At 32.5% G+C, this 23,948-nt stretch overlaps 1 protein-coding gene across 3 annotated transcripts in view; it reads right to left on the bottom strand.

The window, feature by feature from the left end:
* Nucleotides 1-23,948, bottom strand: part of NIPBL (NIPBL cohesin loading factor) — a 187,182-nt gene that overhangs the window by 71,026 nt on the left and 92,208 nt on the right. For 2 of the 3 annotated variants that reach the window (XM_033109936.1, XM_033109937.1), the window contains exons 7-10: nucleotides 21,350-21,510; nucleotides 20,325-20,421; nucleotides 17,676-18,302; nucleotides 9,221-10,843 (exon numbers count right to left, since the gene is read on the bottom strand). In XM_033109936.1, the coding sequence (XP_032965827.1) occupies nucleotides 9,221-10,843; nucleotides 17,676-18,302; nucleotides 20,325-20,421; nucleotides 21,350-21,510 (2,508 nt within the window). The remainder of the gene's footprint in view (nucleotides 1-9,220; nucleotides 10,844-17,675; nucleotides 18,303-20,324; nucleotides 20,422-21,349; nucleotides 21,511-23,948) is intronic. The other variant, XM_033109938.1, reaches the window with a different exon arrangement.

The raw sequence follows: 23,948 nt of genomic DNA, 5'->3' as shown, positions 1-23,948 counted from the left end.
GTGCAGTCCCTATATAGTTATATTCTGTACAGTTCAGGTCAATGCAAATTGATGTATTTAATGAAGACAAAATACCAAGGAGTTGGTTTATAACAAATGAAGGAACTGTTACAAATGAAGCAGGCAAAAGAAAAGATTTTAAGAAATATCTGGTTTTAAGTACCAGTTATGATACTGTTATGTATAGTTAAGTACAGTTATGATACTGACACTAGCACTACAAAGATTTCATCAATGTGCAGTTATCAAATCACAATGAGGAAGAACTATAAAAAGAAACATGCTTTCTAGGAAGTTTATTACATAAATGACAATTTACTACTACTTAATATAGAAAGTAAGAAGCAAGGATCAATTGATCCTCTCCTTGATAAACATACACAGTGAGAAAAATAAAAGGCAGAAATACAACCTAATTTTATACCTCAAGGAATTAGGGAAAAAACAAACTAAGCCCAAAGTTAATAGAAGAAAGGAAATAACAAAGATCAGAGTAGAAATAAATGAAATAGAGACTAAAAAGAGAATTAAAAAGATCAATGAAACTTTGTTTTAAAAGATAAAATGGACAAAACTTTAACTAGACTTACTAAAAAATTAAAGAGAACTCAAATAAATAAAATTAGAAATGAAAGATATTGCAATTGATGCCACACAAATACAAAGGATCATAAGAGACTACTATGAGCAATTATACAACAAAGGGGGACAACCTAGAAGAAATGGATAAAATTCCTAAAAATACACAACCTATCAAATTGAATCATGAAGAAATAAAAAATCTGAACAAATTACAAGGACATTGTATTAGTAATAAAAAAAACCTCTCAACAAAGAAAAGCCCAGGACAAGATAGCTTCACTGTTGAGCTCTGCCAAACATTTAAAAAAGAATTAATACCAATTTTTCTCAAACTCTTCCAAAAAAGGAAGTGGAAGGAACACTTTCAAATTCATTTTATGAAACCAACATTATTCCGACAGCAAAACAAGACGAGGACACTACAAGAAAAGAAAATTACAGGCTGATTTTCCCTGACGAACATAGATCCAAAAGCCCTCAACAAAATATCAGCAAACTGAATTTAACAACACATTAAAAGGACCAAGGTGAAGGGATTAAGTAGAAGCTTGTAGTTACAAAACAGTCACAGGGACATAAAGTGCAGCATAGTCAATAATATTGTAATAATTATGTGTGGTGCCAGGTGGGTACTAGACTTACAGGGGGATCACTCTGTAAATCACATAAAGGTCTAACCACTATGCTACATACCTGAAACTAATATAATATTGAATGTCAATTGTAATGGGAAGAAACAAAAAGAAAAAGGAGAATCCCTCAAAGTAAAACTATATAAGCAAAAAATAAAAGGATCACACGCCACGGAATTTATTTTGAGGATACAAGGATGGTTCAACATCTGCAAATCAATCACTCTGATACACGACCTTAACAAAATGAGAACAGAAATCATATGATCATATCAATAAATGCAGAAAAATCATTTGACAAAATTCAACACCCAGTCAGGATAAAAACTCTATAAACAAAATAGGTAGAGGGAACAAATCTCAACATAATTAAGACTATATATATGATAAGCCCACAGTTGATATCATACTCAATAGTGGAAAGATGAAAGCTTTTAAGATCATTAACAAGATAAGGATGATCACTCTTGCCTAGTACTATGTTATTCAACATAGTAATAGAAGTTGTTGCCAGAGCAATTAGGCAAGAAAAAAACAAAAAGCATCCAAATAAGAAAAGAAGTAAACTGTCTCTTCAGGCAGATGACATATTATATATAGAAAACCCTAAAGATTCCACCAAAAAACTGCTAGAACTAATAAAGTCAGCAAGGTTGCAGGATACAAAATCAACATACAAAAATCAGTTATGTTTTGAGACACTAAAAATGAACTATCAGAAAGAGAAATTAAGGAAACAATCTCACTTACAATTGCATAAAAAAATAGAATAAAATAGGAATAAATTTAACCAAGAAGGTGAAAGATCTGCATACTGAAAACTCTAACCTGATGAAAGAAACTGAAGACACAAATAAATGGACTTCATGCTCATGGATTGAAAGAATTAATATTGTTAAAATGTCCATACTACCCAAAGCAATCTATAAATTCAATGCTATTCCAATCAAATTTCATGGCATTTTTTCCACAGAAGTAGAACAATTCTAACATTTGAATAGAATCATAATATAGCCAAATACCCAAAAAATCTTGAGAAAGAACAAATTGGAGCATCACACTTTCTGATTTCAATCTATATTAAAAAGCTGTAGTTATCAAAATAGTATGGTACTGGCATAAAAACAGACACATAGACCAATGGAACAGAATAAAGAGTTCAGAAATAAACCAACAGATACATGGTCAATTAATTTACAAAAAAAGAAGCCAAGAATATTCAATGGGGAAAGCACAGTCATTTCAATAAATGGTGCTGGGGAAACTAAAACAGACACAATGTAAAAGAATGAAACTGGACCACTATCTTACACCATATATAAAAATCAACGAAAACTAAATATTTGAATGTTAAGACCTGAAACCATAAAACTCCTAAAAGGAAACATAGACATGAAGTTCCTTGACAATAGTCTTGCCGATTTTTCTGGATTTGACATCAAAAGCAAAGGCAAAAATAAACAAGTGGGACTACATCAAACTAAAAAGCTTCTGCAAAGGAAATAATAAGATAAAAGGCAATGTACCAAATGGGACAAAATATCTGCAAATCATGTATCTTGCTAAGAAGTTAATATCTGAAATAGATTAAAGAACTCATACAACTCAATAGTAAATAAATAATAAACAAACAAACAATCCAATTAAAAAACGGGCAGAGGATCTGACTAAACATTTTTTCAAAGAAGACACACAGATGGCCAAAAAATATGAACAGGTACTCAACATCACTAATCATTAGGGAGATGTAAATCAAAATCATGAGGTATCACCTCACACTGTTATAATGGCTATCACTATAAAAAAGACAATAAATAACAAGTGTTGGCCAGGATGTGGAAAAAAGGGAACACTTCTGAACAGTTTGTGGAAATGTAAATTGGTGCAGCCACTATGGAAAACAATATGAAGGTTCCTCAAAAATTAAAATAGAACTATCGTATGTTCAGGTAATTCCACTTCTGGGTATTTATCCGAAGGAGACAAAATCACGACCTTGAAGAGATATCTGCACCCCCATGGTCCTTGAAGCATTATTTACAACAGCCAAGACATGGAAACAACCTAAGTTGTTTAGTCCATTGGTGAATAAACAGATAAAGAAAACGTGGTATATATACAATGGAATATTATTCAGCCATAAAAAAGAAGGAATTCTGCCACCTGCGACAACATGAATGAACCCTTAGCATCATGCTAAGAGAAATTAGTTAGACAGAGAAAGACAAATACCGTATCATCTCGCACGTGGAATCTAAAAAAACTAAACTCAAAGAAACAGAAGAGATAGGTGGTGCAAGAGGGGAGGGGTGGGGATGGGTGAAATGGATAAAGGCAATCAAAAGGTACAAACTTTCAGTTATTAGGTAAGTAAATCATGGGGATGTAAAGTTCAGAATGGTGATTATAGTTAACAACACTGTATTGTATATTGGAAATCTGCTAAAATAACAAATCTTAAATGTTATCATCGCAAGAAAAAAATTAGAACTAGTAAGATGCTCAATGTTAACTAAACTCACTGTGGTAATCATTTCACAATACATACATATAGCAAATCATTATTTTGTACACTTTAATAAATGTTATTCGTTAATTATACCTCAATAAAACTGGAAATAAATGGTGGCAGCAATGTCTTCAAATATACACTAAATATAAAGTATATCTATGTAAAAGACTTAACAATTTATTAGATAAATTCAATAGGATGACTGCATTTCTTTATATTAAAAAAAGGACAGATTCTAGCTCTAACTATAAGATTCATTTTGGTCCTCATAACTGTGTAAAGTAGGAAGGAAATTGGTCTCTCCGTTTTAGAAGGGAAATGAACCAAGGTTTTGAAAGGCTATGATTTATTCTAAAGGCTCTGGTTCTAGTGCTCTCTGTACTACAAATTGTATTGGGCTCAATGAAGAATTTTCCAAAGTTAGTACATAGAAGTCAGAGAATGCTCAATTTTGTGGGTGGGGGAAAGGATCCATATTAAAAACGCCCTATTACAGTTGACCCCTGAACAACACAGGGCTGAACTATGCAGGTCCACTTATATGGGAATTGTTTTCAATTGACCAGCACAGTTCAACTGACCAACACAGTTCAAACTCATGTTCCTCAAGGGTCAACTCCATGGTTGGGAATCGGCATGTGGAGGGTGGACTGTAGTTATATGAGAATTTTCCACTGTGTGGGAGGCTGGCGCCCCTAACCCCCATTTTGTTCATAGGTCATCTGTATATTGTATCATATCATAGTATATTGCATACTATTATGTTACATACACTGTACATTGTATATATTATATACTATTACTCTAACATACTGAATTTCTATGAATGGATGTTGAATTCTATTAATACAATTATCAAAACCCTCTCCTACAAGAGCTTGATACAGATACAAAGATAATAAATACCTACTTTATATTATACTATATACTAGGATACATTACACTATACAATATTACATTACTGTTATTACAATAGTATCATATTAATATACTATGACATGTTATACTACACTATTACTATGAAGTAGGCACCTTACAGAAGCTGTCCTTGAGCTGGTGTGAGATATGGAATAGAAAAGAGAGAGAGAATACTACTAGCAAACATTAAATACATTTAATTTTTTATGAAAAACATTTCTACCTAACGAATCTCTTTAAGTCAATTAATGTCAATTATTTACTAAGCAAATTCTGGACCAAAAAAATTCTATGAATAAAAATCACAAGGACAAAAATTTTCAAAATATTGCTCTAAAATCACACTCAACAACAGCCAGGTATATATTAAGCCAACTTCTGTAATAAACATTCTCCAAACATTTCCTAAAGATATCAGTGATAGTAAAGTCTTTACAGAAAATGAAAACGAGTTTTTTTAGAGAAGTATTTTATAAAATCCATCAAAGGAACCAAAATAAATTTCCACTGCAGCATTATTAAAGATTCTGAATATTACAATCATATATCTACTTGACCAAGAATTCCTCAACTTAGGAATTCACAAACTATGCCAAAAATTTACTCTCAGAAACAGTACTTTTGCTCAAATTTACAGAAGACTAGAGTCCTAAACATAATCCAACTCAAGTGGTCAGTGTACATAAAAGGCAACTAGCTAATGTATTTTAGTGATAACATTTGGTAATGTAACTGCTACAGTGACAACTGAGGTGAAGTAACTGCCCCTAATAATGACTACAATCATTAACTGATCAAACGAGCACTGTCCTTCAAACACTGTTGATTCTGAGAGCTGCTAGATAAGTACATTCCCAGTGAAGAACATTTTCAGTAACTGTTTTATCTTTAGCTTAAAGGCCTTGATCTCAAATAACAGATGATAATAGGTTATTTCTTGAAAGCAGTGAGTGCAAATGACTGAAAACGATACAGGACATGGAAGGAAGTAGGGGGAAGAAGAAAAATTGATTTCCTTGGATATAAAGCTAAGCTATTTTGAGACATCCTAGCATTGTAAAAAAATCAAAATCAAATTGTTAATCTGTAAGTACTGATACTAAGCTGTTAACAACACATAAGGCATGTTAGCTCATGATCATGCCAGTTTTGAAGATCTCCTAACTTTATTTTAATATGGAGACATACTTACTGTACATTAGGGTATATTAGATAATACTCTGAGTAAAAATATTTTAACAACAAAGGTATTATTTTCACATTTAATATAATGACTGAAATATATTGTAATAGAAGATATTTTTTAAATTTTAAGGTTTTACAAAGGTTATGTTGGTTCCCCACCTCCATGCCCCCACTTGGCAAGGAAGAAACAAGGTGATGGTAAAAAGACTGGGCAGATGATAGAAGCAGGATGAGGACAGAACTGTTAATGAGCCAATCGTGTAATAGCTATAGAGCAAAATTAAGGTAAAGGGTAAATTAGACTTGAACGAGTAGGTCTCCTTTGGATGTTAACAAACACTAGGTAGCTGACAGTGTGAAAAGAGTTATTACAAAGTTTAGGGAACAGAATATCGAATATTATGTAGCTCTATAGCTAGGGTCTATTGGAGGAAACATAAAAGATGAAAACACAATTTTAATTTGCACACAAAAGCCTTTTCTGAACATAGTGGCATGCAGTCTCTATTAAATAGGCATTCAATATGCTTTTATTATGTACTACATATTATGTTAGGTCCTAGGGATATACAAATACCCCACAGTAATTAAATCAAATGTAACAATGCCATTTTACATTTAGTATGTTCATACAAAAGACAAAATAAGAAATCTATACTAGGAATCATAAATGTATAATCCTACCATTCAAAAGTTACCAGCTTTAAGTATATTCAACAAATTTCAAGTTAACCTAAAGAATGACTATTTTAAATATGGACATTAGATACAATATTTAAAAGATGGAATTTTATGGCTCTTCTAAAAAAGAAAAGTCTACCAAGAATTTTGGCCCTAGGAATTAACAACAAAAGCATCCCAGCAATATTCAGTCTAATTCCTTTACTTAGAAAAACACCAATATGTCAGAATAGGTGATTTTCTGTGACTCGCCAAAGAAAATCTTAAGTAATTAATATGTACTACAAGGGTCAGTAATCCACAACTGTGATTATGCATGTAATTAAAAAAAAAATCTCTGCCATTGCTGACTTAGTAGCAGAGATCTAAAATAAAACCAAAATTAATACATTACTAAAAAATAAAAGATATAAATTCTAAGGTATAAACAAAGCCAAAATATATATACATGGGATCCTGAAATGAATCTAAGCATTGAAATAATATTTTTGATAAAAAGGTCCATTTATAACTGCAGATATATTAATAAATGTGTGTGTGCATGAGCGTGTATATACATACGCGTGCACACACACACACAAACACCCTTCTCTAACAGGCAGAAACACCCAGATAGCCTACTTACTAACAGGAACATGTCAAGTATAAAAGTACACTTAAAGAAACATGGATTAGTACTAAAAAGTTTACATTCACAGATAATGAAATTACATGTCAAAACACCATGGGAAATAATACAGCAGTTACTAATTAGAAGATATATTCATTTCTTGATGTTCAGTTGTAAAGATTATTTGTTAAAACAGAGCTTAGAAAGCAAGACTAGCATAAGCTGACAGAGGGCAGGGGAGAAAAAAGATGGTTCAGATCAAAGGGACAAGAGGGTACCACTTTCCATCTTTCTATCTGACTTTTCTAAAATTGTATAACTGTATTCTTTAGTGTATATATATATATATATATATATATATATACACACACACACACACACACACACACACACACACACACATACATGCCACTCCCAAAATTTCAGTGATAATTTTTAAAGACAATCTTGATCTAAACGAAAACAATTTAATGCTAGCCACTACATTCTAACAACCTCTTTTAAATAAACAAATAATTCTGAAAAGATACACTCAAGTTAAATAAAAAAACTAATTAAAGCTGAATTAATAGTTCATTTAACTTTTTGTAGGTCTGATTTCCATAATTTAAAATCTGAAAGCTTCACTAAGAGTACAAAATTAGTAATTCAAAGACAATTTTTTCATTTTTGAAACACAAAACCAAATAAATTAACAGTGAAGAGTAAATATTTAATGAAGAAATGAAGAAATTTAATGAAAAATGACAAGTTACTTTTTTAAATAAAGACTTCTCAGTAGTAACATTGTATTTTCAATAAGCTTTTTTTGATAGACAAGGTACAGCAGCATTTTACAAAAATAACCATTACACCTTCTATAGCTAATACACTGCAGTGCTATACAACTTTCTGTGGTGATGCAAATGTTCTCTAACTGCGTTAATAGGGTAGCCAGCCACTTGCCACATGGGCTATTGAGGAAGTGAACTTTTCATTTTATTTCGTTTAAACTAATTTCAAATAGCCTAAAGAAGCTAGTGACTGTATTAGCACAATTCCAGAGTTTCATATATTTGTTTACAAGTATAAATCTAAGTTCTTAATGAATATTCACAGAATGAGAACTTAAAAAAATCAAATAAACTTTCCCCTCTATTGGTTTAAGAACTAGTATCTCAGTCTATGTTGCATGGGCTTAACAGGTCTTGCCACACAGCATCATCAAAAAAAAAAGTCATATATATATATATATATATATATATACACATATATATAAAGTAGAACACAAAATTCTATTTTTCTGCACAAATGCCACTGTATTTTCAGCACTTAAGACTTTGCCTCCCTGTAAACAATACTACTCAAGTAACTGGAGAATTTAAATCAGCAACCATGCAAAAACACCCCAAATACCCAAAAAACTCTCACAAACTCCAATTTGAGGTAAATACCATTCCATATTACTTTTCCATAGGAAAAGGCAAAACTATGTATTTTTAAAAATAAAACATTTATAACTAACCACCTCCCCCACAAACAAATAACCATTTATATAAGTTTGTAAACTATATAAATTCAAACTATTTATCAATAATTAACTCAGAGATAGTCTGTAAGACAATAGTATTGAGATATTTCATATTCATGAAATAATTTATTACTGATTTTGATATACCATATACCTTAACTGAGATGTCAGAAATTAAAAATCAGTCAGTTTATTACGTCATTATGGAATGGAGTATCTCTACAGTCAAAATAACTATTGAGAAAGTTGTTAAATACATCCTAGATCTAATCATCCATTTTAATCATTCGAGTAACAAATAACTTTCAAAATTACCTAAAATAACTAAACAGCAAAAGAACTTATTTCCATGTACCAAATAGCAAAAATTGTGACTTCGGGGAGTAGTACAAGTAGGAGTGGGAGAAACAGAATTTTTATTGAGAACTTTTTGTCTATATTACTGAAAACAATTGTATTATATAAATGTTATATTTTCATGTAGTAGTGTTTCAATTTTTGTAAATTTCCTTATTTTAAACCGCAGTAACCCTAAAACTTAAAAGGAAAACTGATTAGAATACAAATGACATCTGTACAATTATTCTTACCTTTATTTGACTTTGATGGTTTATTCTTGATAGGTTTAAGGGAACTTCTTGATTTATCCTCTCTATCTTTAATAAGTTTCTGAACATCATCCAAAGACAGTTTCTGCAGGACAACTACAGGCTTAGCTCCTTTATTTAGATCTTCAACTAATCCCATTTTTTCTACTTTGTCTTTCTGCTCTCCTTTCATTTCCATTTTCTTTGTCTCCTGAGTAATATTGCCATCTTTATCCCTCTTGATTTTTGGAATGACAAAATTTTTCAACGCACCAGACCTGCCCCCCAACAAATAACTTGGAAATTCTGCCTTATTATCAGGGTGCGCTTTATTACTGTCTACTTTGCTCTTGTTACCCTCTGTCCTTTTGTCATCTTTACTATTTGGTGATTTGAAACCAGGCTTATCAGGTCTTGATTTATTGGAATCGCCTTGTTTAACACGAGGACTGTCAGGCCTTGATTTTTGCTCCCCAGAAGATGGTCTTTCCCTGGAGTCCCCTGATTCATGTCTGTGTTTTCTTTCTAGTTTATCAGGTTTGGAACCATCCGATTTAACACCATGTTCATTTCTACTAGAGGATCTTAAAGTTTCTGGTCTTCGAACCCTAGACTGATCCCCCCGATGTCGCTCGGATTCACTCCTGTCATCTGATTTTTGTTTACTGTCATGGTCACGTCTTAGTGACTCAGAAATAGATCGCCCATCAGGTCTCTGCTTTAAGGCTTCAGCTCGTTCTGATTTTAACCGAGGTGAATCAGATTTAATATCCTGTTTATGTTTAGACACTTCAGGTTTTTTCTCTGTTGATGGCTTTCCAGAATCCCTCCTATTTTCATGCCTATGTTTTGGTGTTTCAGGCCGACCTTCATTTTTTTGCTTTGGAGTTTCAGGTCGGCCTTCACCTTTCTGCTTTGGAGTTTCAGGCCGCCCTTCACCCTTTTGCTTTGGGGTTTCAGGACGCCCATCACTCTTTTGTTTTGGAGTTTCAGGTCGGCTTTCACCCTTTTGCTTTGGGGTTTCGGGTCGTGACTTTGTTTCTGATCTCCCATTATTTTGTTTGTTGTCATTCGGTTTTGTGTCAGACAGTCTATTTTCATTCTGTTTAGGTTCGGCTGTGGTGCTCTCATTTTGTTTGGATTCTGTAGTTCTGCTCTCATTCTGCTTAGGTTCCTCTGTTTGTGTCTCAATTTTAGTTTCTAACTTACTTTCACTTGATTTTGTCTCCACCAATCTGTTTTCATTTGATTTAGATTCTGCCAATCTACTTTCATTTTGTTTCAATTCACTCTTTGAAAGCTCGGAATCAGACTTTTTTTTAGGAGTCTCAGGATGATTTTCTGGTGTAGATTTAAGATTTCCAATAATATCTTCCTGAAGAACAGAAATAGGTGCATCATTACATTGTTTGATTTCTTCAGGCTTTTTTATGGAGTCTGAGTCCTGAGTTACAGAAGCCTGAGAGTCCACTCTTCCTGCCTGATGAAGATCAATGCTAACCATTAATGCTGGCCTTGACCCATTTCCCGTAGAACCCGTCTCCTGAGAAGCTGGTCTATTACCTCCTGTAGCACCCCCAGCCTCCTGTGGGTAAGAATCTTGTTTTCTTTTTTTCAAAGGCTTATCTGAAATTTAAAGATAAATATTCAGTATCAGTAATAGACAAATACTCTTATCTTATTAAAAAAACATATGGACTTTTGACTATTTTTTAAAGTCACAATGTTTTTTAAATGAGGTGAATGCAAATGTCAATATGCATATACAAAAATAGTAGGCACTAAAGACATAATACTTTTAAACCAAAAATTCTGAGGAAACACTCATGCTTGCTGTACCTCAATAGATATTAGCGACTATAGTAAAAAGAATTTAACAGCATACTTGGTGAGTATATAAATAAGCCATAGATATTAGCGACTATAGTAAAAAGAATTTAACAGCATACTTGGTGAGTATATAAATAAGCCAAGAATATAAAACAAATGGAACTTATAATAATACATTAAATACAAACATACTTATGTTTGTATATGTTAAGGATAAACCAGATTCTTTATATATGAATAAGGCAACCAGCTATAAATTACGTATCATCATTTTAACTGTTAACCAAAAACTACAAAGAGCCCCAAATCTTCCAACATACTAAATAGGAATGTAAACTTTACTACATGTAAGAAAAATATGGAAAAGAGTAAAAACCTGATAGAAAACAGAAACCATGCCACTGAAAAAAGGTAAATGATAGGAGTAAGAAAAAATAATAATTTAATATCTTGTTATTAACCTTTGATACAAGATTCAAATTTTTCAAGGTGCCAATAGCACAAATGGAATTTAAAAGCTAATTAACGGAAGTATATTAAAAATAAGGTAACATTATAAGTACAAAATGAGAAACATGTAAGGACTTTTTAAGATAAATCCTGTCTTAAGCAACTTCCACTGAAGAAAAATGCTTTGGCTCTTCAACATAAACTTCTAGGGATCTATAAATTGGCCTCAGTAAGAAATTATTCACAGTACTCTGGAATGTAAAGACAAAAATACATGCAAACACTAATCTACCACCACAATAATATGTCAAGGTAGTTTTAACAGCTATGTATTTCTGTGCATGATTACATGAGACTTAAGAGGTTGCTAGGTCATTTTCTATAAATCAAATCTCTTGGGAACAGTTATATTATAGCACCATAAGGTTTGCCTGCTTTAATACTGACTTGCTGAATTGCCTGGCTATGTTTTAAGAGTTATTTTAAATTACTTTTACAGGAGAACTTCTGGATTGTCTTACAGTATTCATTAATGTGATATAATATCATTTAAGGAAAACAAGGATAAAAGTCAAATTGACAAATTAAAAAAAGCCCCTTATTGTTATAGGGAATCCAGTTCTGAGAAAATTTTTTAATGGCAATGTTGCTTTTATATACAAAATTTCCATCATTTTGTTTTCACAGTAAGCAGTAGCAGCTCATCCAGCTTTAACTCTAATCAAATATTGCTAAAATATATTTCAGATACTTGCTAGTTACTTTGTAAAACTAAGTCATTCTGCTTCTTCAATTATTTAGAAGTCCAATCTATCATCACATGTACTTCATTTGCGAAACAACTACATGATAATAATAATAACAACAAAGTATATTAACATTACACAGTTTTCGTTAGTTAAAACTAACCTGGTAAAAACTTACATGAAGCTTTTTGCATCAATACCTAAGAAAAAAAGCACTCAGAATAATAAATTTATGCTTATATAACCGTATTTTTGAATGTCCTGCCACACAAAATAATCTTTACATCCTGCCATTGGGCATACCAAATAATTGTTACCTCGTAAATAGGATGCTTTATTACCTTATAGTTATCCCTTAAACCTTATGACAAGAATCTATTAGAAATTTAAATAGTATAAGTTTTTTATATTTCTTAATGAAATGAAGCATACTTGAGAACTATAATGACTATGATTTCAGGCACCTGAACATTTCTCTTCAGAAATCTGTGGCGCATCCTTATGAGCAATCTGTCTTTAGAAAAACACTAAAATATCTTAAAGGCTAAATTTTAAAGGATTACAAAATACATAAGAGTTTAAAGATCATTAACCTCACTCCAATTTATCTTTCATCATTAAAACAGAAATTCAGCAAACAGTTTAATTTCAAAATTATGTTTGATTCAGTTATTTTAAACTATAGATTCTATGATTTTTTTTATAATAAAAACTTATGAAAGCATTTACTGTAATACATTAAGATTAGGGAAAATCTTAAATTTTTTTGCACTATGCATAAAATAGTGCTAAATAGAAAGTTTTAATTTTTCAATTATTGGGAAGTATTTCACCTCTCATGTAAAACCCGGGAAAATTCCATTACTGCTTGCAAGGATTCTTGGATACATTAAAAGAATGCAGGTTCTGATTCACTTGATCTGATTCAATTCCACCATGAACTTAATTCTTGTAAAGTGGCTCTGAATCTGCACAGGTCAATTTTGTCTACCCACTTTTGTTATCAGTCTTCATTACATCATAACTTTCACCTAATGATGGAAAGCCATCTCTATGAAGAATAATTTCAATATCTGGGATACTGATTACCTTTAAGCTTTCTTTAGCGTTGGAAATCATAAGATTAGCTATCAGAATGCATATATTCCTGAAGAAAATGCATACAAAAAGATATCATAATTTTAAAACCAGCAACACTTGTCATCCTGATGTTAATATTTTGAAAATAAGATCCAGCCCTTAGAAAAATTCTGTACTTGATTATGCTTATAAAAAACATAGTATATCTCTTGCTTACATCTATTACAAGTGATAACTGAAAACAGTTAAAGCAGAAAGCACAACTGTACACACAGTAGCCAATGATGAAAAATAAATGAAAACATCCCACTCCTAAACCACAGCACAGGCTAAGTGGCTAATTGTCCTATTCCTGTTCAAAATCCCAGTCTTTTATTCCAAATAGGTAGGTAGTAATTTACTTCTGATAAGGGTTACAGTGCAAGAATATTGTAACATTATAAAAACATTAGTGTAGCTAGGCCATTCCTTATACTTGCTAACATGGAAAGTGGACCTTGGGAAAAGATGAAATAGGCAAAGATGAACAAAGAAAACCCCCCTTTTGACAAAAGAAAGCAGAAATTTTCAGCACATGGAGATATTAATGTCTTTGATAAGTTATTCCAGAAGCAAAGATGAAAAGCCTTTAAAAATTAATTTCTGTAATTACAGACGTTAAAATACAAGCAAGAGACTGAGAAAAAGGTCCTTTAGGAATATTATAAAATATTAGGTTACAGAGAGTTAACCTATCAGTGTCTATAAAACTATCCAAAGAAGGGAGAACAGGCCAAAGGGACATGTATATCAAGCAGCCAGAAAAGTGTCTTCTATGTGTGGAAGAGAGGTAAATTAGGTTCTACCACAGCCTAGGTCAAATATTTAAGAGTACTGGATGCCTTTTCTCAAATTCCATAATTATCAAACAACCATGTTTCTAATCTTATTTACAAGGTACAGATTTTTTTATTTCTGTTTTTTTTTTTAAGTTCTGGAAGGGAATGCTTCTCTCATAACAAATGAATATAATAGGAAACAAGCTCAGACCCTAGATCAGAGCTCTTAGTAAAACCATGTAGACCAGGCAAGTAGTCCTGTTTGCTCCTTCCTTACCACCGCCAACACAATAGTTAGAATAAGGTTCTCAGTGCCAAGACTTAGAATACACTAACTGTCAATTTTACAATTTAGTCCTACAATGTAGTGGTGACTAGTGATCAATTCTTTTCAAAGAAGTGTTTCATCTCTCAAGGGCTGACTAAAAACTACCACTTCAGAAAATTTTGCTTTTATTTATAACCTCACATAAAATCTTGGAGAAACATACCAAACATTTAATCTTTCCAAAATTTCAAACGGAACTGCTTATATATAAAACTCTATCCCATCACAAAATACAGACACTGAATACAAAATGACAAGGTTCAAATCAAAGTTGTTAGGTCATTCCTAGATTCCAAAGGTTTTCAAATAATAAAGCCATGAAATAATGGGAACATGGTTTTCAAAAAACAAGTTAGAAATGATTTAGGATATACATACATACATACATATATACACACACACACACACATATACACACACTTTTTTTTTTTTTTTTGAGGGCGCAGTTCACAGTGGCCCATATGGGGATCAAACGGCAGCCTTGGTGCTACCAGCACCACGCTCCAACCAACTGAGCTAACTGGCCACCCCACAAATTAGAAATGAGAGCAATAACGTGATGTCCGCAAATCAGCGTAACCAATTTGGGAAAATACATATATTCATCTAAATCAAACTAAAAAACAGGTATCTCTAATAACCATTTTTTCCTTTAATTCTTTTTATTTTTAAGTGTGTTTTTCCAGGACCCACCAGCTCCAAGTCAAGTACCATGTTTCCCCCAAAATAAGACCTAGCTGGACCATCAGCTCTAATGCGTCTTTTGGAGCAAAAATTAATATAAGACCCAGTCTTGTTTTACTATAAGACCAGGTATAATACAACATAATATGATACATATAATATAATACCTGGTCTTTTTTTACTATAAGAGCCGATAAGATGCTCCAAAATGCATATCATCTTTTTGCTCCAAAAGATGCATTAGAGTTGATGGTGCGGCTAGGTCTTATTTTTAGGGAGACACAGTAGTTGTTTCAATCTAGTTGTTGAGGGCACAGCTCACAGTGGCTCATGTGGGGATCAAACCGGCAACCATGTTGTTAAGAGCACCACGTTCTAACCATTAAACTGAGCTAACCAGCCCACCCTTTAATTCTTACAGCACCAGCTACCTCTGTAAGTCAACTTACAGAGCTTGAAATTCTAAGTCAACTTTGCTCATTCAACTTTTCAATTAAATTTGCTATAGCCATACCATCAGACTACAGAGAAAATTGATTAGATAATTAAAAGTAAAATATATAGAGAGAGGGTGACAAAAAAATGTATACACATTTTAAGAAAGGAAAAAACTGTATTAAAATTATAATACAATGAATGACGCTAGCATTCACTTGATTAGAGCCATCTTTTGAGCGAATGTCATACGACACATTGCTACAGTAATTCAATTCGACTTCGAAAAGTAATACACAAATAACATCTCTTAAAATATGTACATTTTTTGGCATCCCCAGTATTACAAGTATAGGAAAGAACAGTATGCTGTCTGTTGATTTTGTTATATTCTCCCAAAGAAAAGTTACTGGTCTAAAATAAGTTTGCTAATATGAAATTAGCCCTATTAACTATCCTTCTTTTCATTCAGGTTTTAAAGGTAAAAACTTTGATTTCAGCAAGTATGATACAATAAGTGTTCAGGCAAGTTAATAAAAAAAGTTCACAATTTCCTCTGTTTCTGTTCCTACCAACCATTAAAAAATCATTTAAAAAAATTACACTCCTTCCTAAGAACATAATTTTCCAAAACACAAGATTAAAATGTCATGCAAAACTTCAGTTCTCAAGGCAACTAATAATTCTTGGTCAAGAAATTACAATTTTGTATGTTTCTTGCAGAACTATCACCGGATTCAGGGGTATGTTAATATTATCAGAGAAGCTAAAGAATATCGCTCTCTTCATTAGACATGCATACACTTTTATAAAAGGTTAGAGGAGGGGCCCACATAGTATACTTATTTCCTGAACCTTACACCACTGAGAAAAGAGAAAAGAACAAACAACACTTTATTTTATCCTTAACGTCAATGACTTACTGGTTAAAATAAGAAATTCCAGTACCCTAGACAATAAAATGAAGGCTTCTAGCAATCTACTTGCATTTATATATTTATAGATATGATGTATATATTTAGCAAATATTGTAGTACAACAATTAGTAAATAGTTTATTTTCAATAACATTAAAAAAGCCGTTATGCAAATCTTCAGCATGTTTCTTAGCATAGGAACACAATTATCTAGAAAAGATCCTGTCACCTATGAACAAAATCATATATAAAAATGAGCTCCACTCAACATTAGGTTTTATTTATACAATCACCAAAAAAATATGAGAACTGCATATCAATCTAGAATATTTAACTATAAAATTAAATCATAAAGTATGCTTTGGTTGGGGTAGTCAAGTATGTACATGCATCTGCAAAGACAGCAAATTCATAAATTATATTACTAATTTCAATCACTGATTCATCAGTCTCTCTTAAAATAATCAAGAACTTAATAGGCAGCTGCTTTCATTTAATTATAATTATTTATAAAGCATGAAAAAAAACCCATATACTCATAGAACAGGTGTCTTGAAACTCCATCCTAATATACTAGTCAGACAAAAGGGAACATTTAACTGTATTCACTAACAAAAGATCCTTGATCCTTAAGGTTTGCTATTTAATATTAACTTAAAATTCTTCCATAATTTTTTTTACAAACATGTATCACATTACTAAGAGATGGTAGGATTGAAAACCAAGTGAAAAATCTAATTGTGTAATAAGCACATACACAGACTTTTCTTAAAAGTACTGATTAAAAATAATTCTATAGCAGTTAACCTTGTTTTGATAGGAAAAAAGATGAAGATACACAACTATTTAATGTAATGTCTGAAAAATGCATGACATACAAACGCTAATGTTCACTTTAGTAGATAAGCACAGATAAAAATCACTTGGTACATAATAGGTGATGGACTTATGATACAGAATTACTAAATCTCAAATAGTTGTTTCAGATAAAAAATGAAATTAAGAATTTAATTTCTGAGGTCTGAGCATTAGTAATAAAAATAAAACTGAGGAGAGGCATAAAGAATTATAAAATATGAGGAAAAAAGAATAATTTTAAAAAAGAACTTTTTTGACATTATAGTTATATATTTGCCCAGAGTATGAAATGGCAGTAATGAGATTATTTTACCTTTATCTTGAACTTCTTTTGAAAAGCGCTCCCTTTCAATAGCTGATTCTCTCTCTATTCGCTCTATTTCAGCCAATGCATCCAATTCCACTTCATCATATATAGGTCCCTGTTGTGATACCTGTTGCTGATTCTGTACCACAGAAGTCTGGGGCTGTTTTGTAGCAACTGAAGTGTTCTGTTGTAAAACAGGCACTTGATTTGCTGGAAGGAATGCTGTTTGTTCTTGCTGCGACAAACACTGAGCAGCATTTATTGGGCGGTTTACATCCTGTGGAGTAATGGGTGTTTTTGAAGTCTGTCCTGGGTACTGCACATTAAAAGGAATATCATTTTCTGAAACATTGCTATTTTCCATACCAGAAAGCATATCCTCTTGCTGGTCCATGTCTGAAGACCTTACACGAGAAAGTCTTAATGTAAGTTTAGTAGAGTCCTTGGATGGAGAACTAATGATATCATACATTGCAGCTTTCTCACTCTGGTCTTTTTCGTCCTTGCCTAATTTCATTTTCTTTTGCTTCTTTTGTTTTCTTTCTGGAGAATCTAGCAAGATATCTGGTGGAACATCTCGAGGTGATGAACAAGGTAGAGGCTGAGACTGTAAAATTAAAGGTGGTCTTGATCCTAGAAAAACAATTCAACAGGCAAGAATGAACAATTGTGTAACTTTTACATTTTCTTATACTGTGATAGAAACATTAAGTATTAATAAGTGACAATACAGTAATGCTATACCTTCAAAACTAGTTGAAACACTCCTCGTGAACACAAGTAGAGACTTCTGATGAATAATGTGTTCATGAGGTTGTTTGTTCTAAAGTTTTCTTTCTATTAGGTTGGTGTAAAAGTAATTGAGGTTTAAAAGGTTAAAAAAACCTGTAAAATCCGCAATTACTTTTGCACCAACTAATATCTTGTTATCCTTCCTTCTTTCCCCCCTTCCTCCCTTCCTTCTTTCCTTCCTTCCTATCCATCTATCCATCCCCATCCACCCATCCATCCATCATCCTTCCATCCGTTTCTCCGTCCATCCTTCCTCAAGAGTTAAGAGGAAAAACAGGCTGGTTATCTGGGCCAACCACCCATCCCGTCGTTACTCCTCCCTGGCATCTGAATGACTTCTCACCCTGACATTACTTGTGAGCCATGTACCTAACTCTGATGCCAAATTAACAAATACAAGTTACTCTGGAAGTTGCTATCTCTTCCAGAAACTGAGTTATTTTTATCCCTGAAAATTCACATAATTATAGATTTTGAAAAGCTCATAAAAGTTCAACTCTCACTGTATAAAGAATGTCGCTGATCAAAAAGTTGGGACAATATCTGTGAAAAAAAATATCTTTACAAGGGCAGCCAGTTAGCTCAGTTGGTTAGAGCGCAATGCTCGTAACACCAGGGTTGCCAGTTCGATCCCCACATGGGTCAGTGTGAGCTGCGCCCTCCACAACTAAATTGAAACTACTACTTGACTTGGAGCTGATGGGTCCTGGAAAAACACACTTAAAATAAATACAAGTTTAAAAAAATAAAAAATCTTTACAATAAAAAGGGAGATCAGTTCATGTTTTAGATGGCTATAATAAGAAATACTCATGGATAGAGCTTATCAGCAGCTAAACTGCAATAAATTATAAGCTAATGCTTTAAAGTGGCGTATAATAGTCTCTACAATAAAATGGTAATTCAAATTATCAAACTTTTTAGTATTTTTAAAAAATAGCCCAAACCTTGACTTAAGTTCAATTTTGTGAACCTATTATACACAGAAGATCACATAAGGTTCTTTGTAATTTGAAGATAAAATAAAATTCATGTCCATAAGACAGTATAAGTTATTAGAAAAAATATAAACTAATGTCTTGAGATTAGCGGAGGGTCTATAGAAGATCAGTCATTAACTTAGAACTTGAAGAACAGATTGGATTTTAATAAGCAGAAATGAAAGCGGATTTAAGAGATTTAGGGAGGTAATACAGAACAGGTCAGATTTTGATCAATGACTACATAAGAAGTGAGAAGACTTTAAGATGATTCAGAACTGGAACAGCATAAAGAGAAATAAGAATGACAGAAAAAACAGTGTGAACAAATTTGAACATGAATTTGAAATACCAGGTAGATACGAGGAAGGTTTATCTGGAAATGAAAAATCACAACTTGAGAGATAGGACCAGAGCCAAAGACATTGATATGGGCTTCTTGTTCACAAAAGTAATAAATGCTGCTACCAAAACTGAGTCAAATAGCCAAGAAAACAAGTACAGTGGAAGATTAAGTTTAAAGATAGAAATCTTGAGAAATGAGAGAGCAGAGAGAAGAGCTAATGAAGACAAACAATCAATGAAAGAAGTAGGAGGAAAACAGGTAGATTCGATATGAAAGGGGTAGAGGATGGAGAAAGCTGATCAATAATTTTAAATGTTTAAGAGAGGTAAGAAGTTTGTGGTTTGCAAAGATGACTCGATTTATCAGTGAGAGTGATATATGTATCTAAAAACTATCAATAGTTTAGGAATAAGTACAGATTTGTTTTTTTCCACAGTAAATGAAAAACAATAATTTTTGGTATCTCCATCAAAAAATCTGAGTTCTTTACTCAACTTGAAATATGAATGCTGAAAGAAATTTTAGTTACAATAATACCTTTAGGAGTTCCATCACTTCCAGCAGGTGAGCATACTGGCTGCGGAGACCTCAACGGAAAAGATGCAGCATTCCTCATTGTTGAAGAATCTCCATCCTAAGAATAGAGTATAAAATTTGTATCTTGAATGATAAGAAAGGCCTTATAGAAATCTTAAAGAGAACCAATAAAAGACATAAATTACTGACAGGTAAAGTGTTGGTATTCAAAAGCATAATTCTTCTGCACTTTCCTGTTTTCTTCGTGGTATATCTTAGAAGAATTGAAATTGTATCCAAAAGAATCAACAGCCTACGCATGGCAATGAATAAAAAAATTGGTATTACTAGTATGCTCCACTTTTGTTTGCTATTTTCTACAAAAGGAGCTGTGAACACCCTACCAGGCTGTAAATGTCTTGAGAGTTCACGAGTTCACTGTCATCTCTGTATTTCTTTAGGTACATGTAACTTATATAATACCACCAAACCAATTACAAGACAAATTTCCGGTACATGGAATATTTAAATAACATCAAAGCAGCATTAAATTTCAGGGAAAAAGTTTTATACAGGTCTTAGAGGGAAAAAGAGCTAAGTACTAATAAATAAAGGTTCATTATTTAAGAGAACATTTTTGTATGAGCATATATTTAAAAATGAAGTTACATTTCATTAAGAACCTAAACCTCTAGACCAGGAGTTGGCAAACTTTTTCTGTAAAGGAACAGATAATAAATATTTTAGGATTTTGGGGCCACATACAGTTTGTCATATGTTCTTTTTTGTTGTTGTTTTTTACAAACTCCTTGAAGATGTAAAAACCATTCTTACTTTTTGTGTCAGACTACTGGCCAGTTTACCAACTCTGCTCTAGACTAGGCTCTGTGGGTACAGGAACCATCCTGTTCATAGCTGGATTCTCAGATCTAGTATAATCCTTGATATAAGTAGATATCCTTTAAATTGTGGAATTGAAACACTAGGTTATCAGGTAAATACGAGAGCTCTTTTATTACCTTAATGATAACTAATACGTTACATACGTCACTACTTAGCCTGTGCACCATGTGTAGGTAGTCGTCACTTGAGCCATGTCTAGGATTATCAGCATGATGATTAGCTGAACTGCCAGACAACGGGCCAGAAACTTTATTATCATGTATGTTTCTCAAACCACCTGCAACAATGGGACTTGATACCGATGCTGAAATTAATAAGAATTAAAAAAAGCTTTATAAAAATAAACTGTTGAAACTCTTCAAGGACAACAATTATACATGACATACTGTAAGCATGCAGACATTACAGAGAATAATATAATGAGCACTCCTACACTGACTATGCAGATCTTGATCACATCTTAACACGGTGCTACATGTCATTCAGATCTACATTCATGTGCTACATAAGAAGGTTTCAGTCAACAACGGACTGCATATACCATGGTGATCCTATAAGATTATACCAGAGCTGAAAAATTCCTATCACCTAGTGATGTCCTAGCTATCGTTAACATTGTAGCCATGGTAATATTGTAATGCAACACACTACTCATGTTTGTGGTGATGCTGATGTAAACAAACCCATATTTACCACTGCATTACAACTGCCTCCAGTTTTCAGTACAGTAACATGCTGCAGTCTAGGAACAATAGGCTAGACTTAGTAGGCTCTGCCACCCAGGTTTCTGTAAGTGCTTTCTATGATGTTCGCACAATGACGAAATGGCCTAATGGTGCATTTCTCAGAGAGCATCCTCACTGGTAAGTGGCACATGACTCTATTTTTGAAATGAAGTAAAACAGTAGAGATGGTCGAAGCTCTCCATATATCTGCATATTCTTCTCCTCTATTCCCTTCCCCTAATTCCCTAAAAGTAACCACCAGATTTGAGTTCAATCTACCTACATCTTGACACCTTCGCTATGAATGAATATATTCCTAAATGATAATAACTAGCATTGTTTTGCATATAACTTTATATAAATGGTAAATGTATGTATCCTTCTAAAACTTGCTTTTTAATTCAATATTATGTTGAAATGTATCCATTTTTATATATTATGTAGTTTTATATTTATATATTAAAAATTATATATATTCTTCTGAGTAATATACATAATTTATCCATTCTTATGTTAGATGTTTATATTGCTTCAGTATTTTTGTTATAAACAATGCTGCGATGTATATTATTGTACGTGACTTTTTTTTACAAATGGTTTTAGGAGTGAAATTGCTAGATATGTCCATTTTTAAACCCTAGCAAATATTAACAAAATAGCTTCCCAAATTACTTATGCCGATTTGTACTCTACTGGTAGTGCATAAGAGTTCCTACTGCTCTACATCCTTGCCAACAACTTTCGTCAATCTAAGGATGAGAAATGTCTCTGCCACTTAAATTTGCACCCTTGATAAACAGTGAAGCCAAGAATCTTTAAGTGTATTGGCCATTCATTCCCTCCTTAACACAGTACCATAAAAAGACAGTTTCCTATATTTTCTTTTGAAAATTTTACAGTTTTCGTTTTTCACATTGTCTTTAATCCATGTAAAATTTATTTTTATGTGTAGTGTGAGATAGGAATCCCAATTTTACTTTTTCCATATGGATAACTGCATCAGTACCATTTATTAAAGAAACCATTATTTCCCCATTAAGATATATACCATATGTATCAAGTTCCATTTGTCCATGGTATGTTCCTAGACGCTTTATCAAATTCCACTTCACCATGTTCTACTCATTGATTCCTGGACTAATGTTACAATAAATCTTGATTCCTGTTAGATGGAACCGTATCTCATCTCATTTCAAAATGATCTTGCCTATTCTTGAACTTTTATTCTTCTGCATGAATTTTTACAAGCAGCTTAAGTTGCTTTTATAATCCTGCTTGGGATGTTTATTGATACTGTAATAAATTTTCACATTTGGGAAAAATTCTCATCTTTACCCTATTGAATTCTTCCATCCGTGAAGAATGCGTAACTCTTCACTTTCTTAGGTTTTCGTTTATATCTTTTTCAAAAGTTTTATAATTTTTTCCACAAAGAGAATTTATTCCTAGGTATCATATTGTTTTACTTGAAATTTTTAATAATATTTTAAAAGACTATATTTATAATTGCTTATTTTAGGTGTATAAAGAGGCAATGCAATTAATTTCAATATTATGATCTTGTATCCAGTAATCGTGTGGAGTGTTTTTATTAATTCTATAACCATGTTTGTAGCTTCTCTTAGATTTTCTATGAAAACAATCATATCACTTGAAAAATGAAACTTTTCATTTCTTCCTTACAAATAATTATACATATTTTATGCTTATCTTCCTGTATTGACTAAGACACCCAATAAATAAATGATACACTAAATAAAAGCAGTTGATTATAGGCGTTCATGTCTTATTCTTGATTTCAAGGAAAATGTTTCTAATTTTTCACCACTAGGTGGATTTGCCTTTATCAGAATAAGGTTGTCAGGATAAGGCTGTCCCAGTCTATCCTTCTCCAGTGAAAACTCAAAAATCATTAATGGAAGTCGAATTTCTTTTCTTGTTTGTTTTTTTTTAAGATTTTATTGGGGAAGGGGAACAGGACTTTACTGGGGAACAGTGTGTACTTCCAGGACTTTTT

The sequence above is a fragment of the Rhinolophus ferrumequinum genome, chromosome 7 (assembly GCF_004115265.2).
Source record: "Rhinolophus ferrumequinum isolate MPI-CBG mRhiFer1 chromosome 7, mRhiFer1_v1.p, whole genome shotgun sequence".
Classification (NCBI taxonomy): Eukaryota; Metazoa; Chordata; class Mammalia; order Chiroptera; family Rhinolophidae; genus Rhinolophus; species Rhinolophus ferrumequinum.
This window is presented reverse-complemented; position numbering and strand designations above follow the sequence as displayed.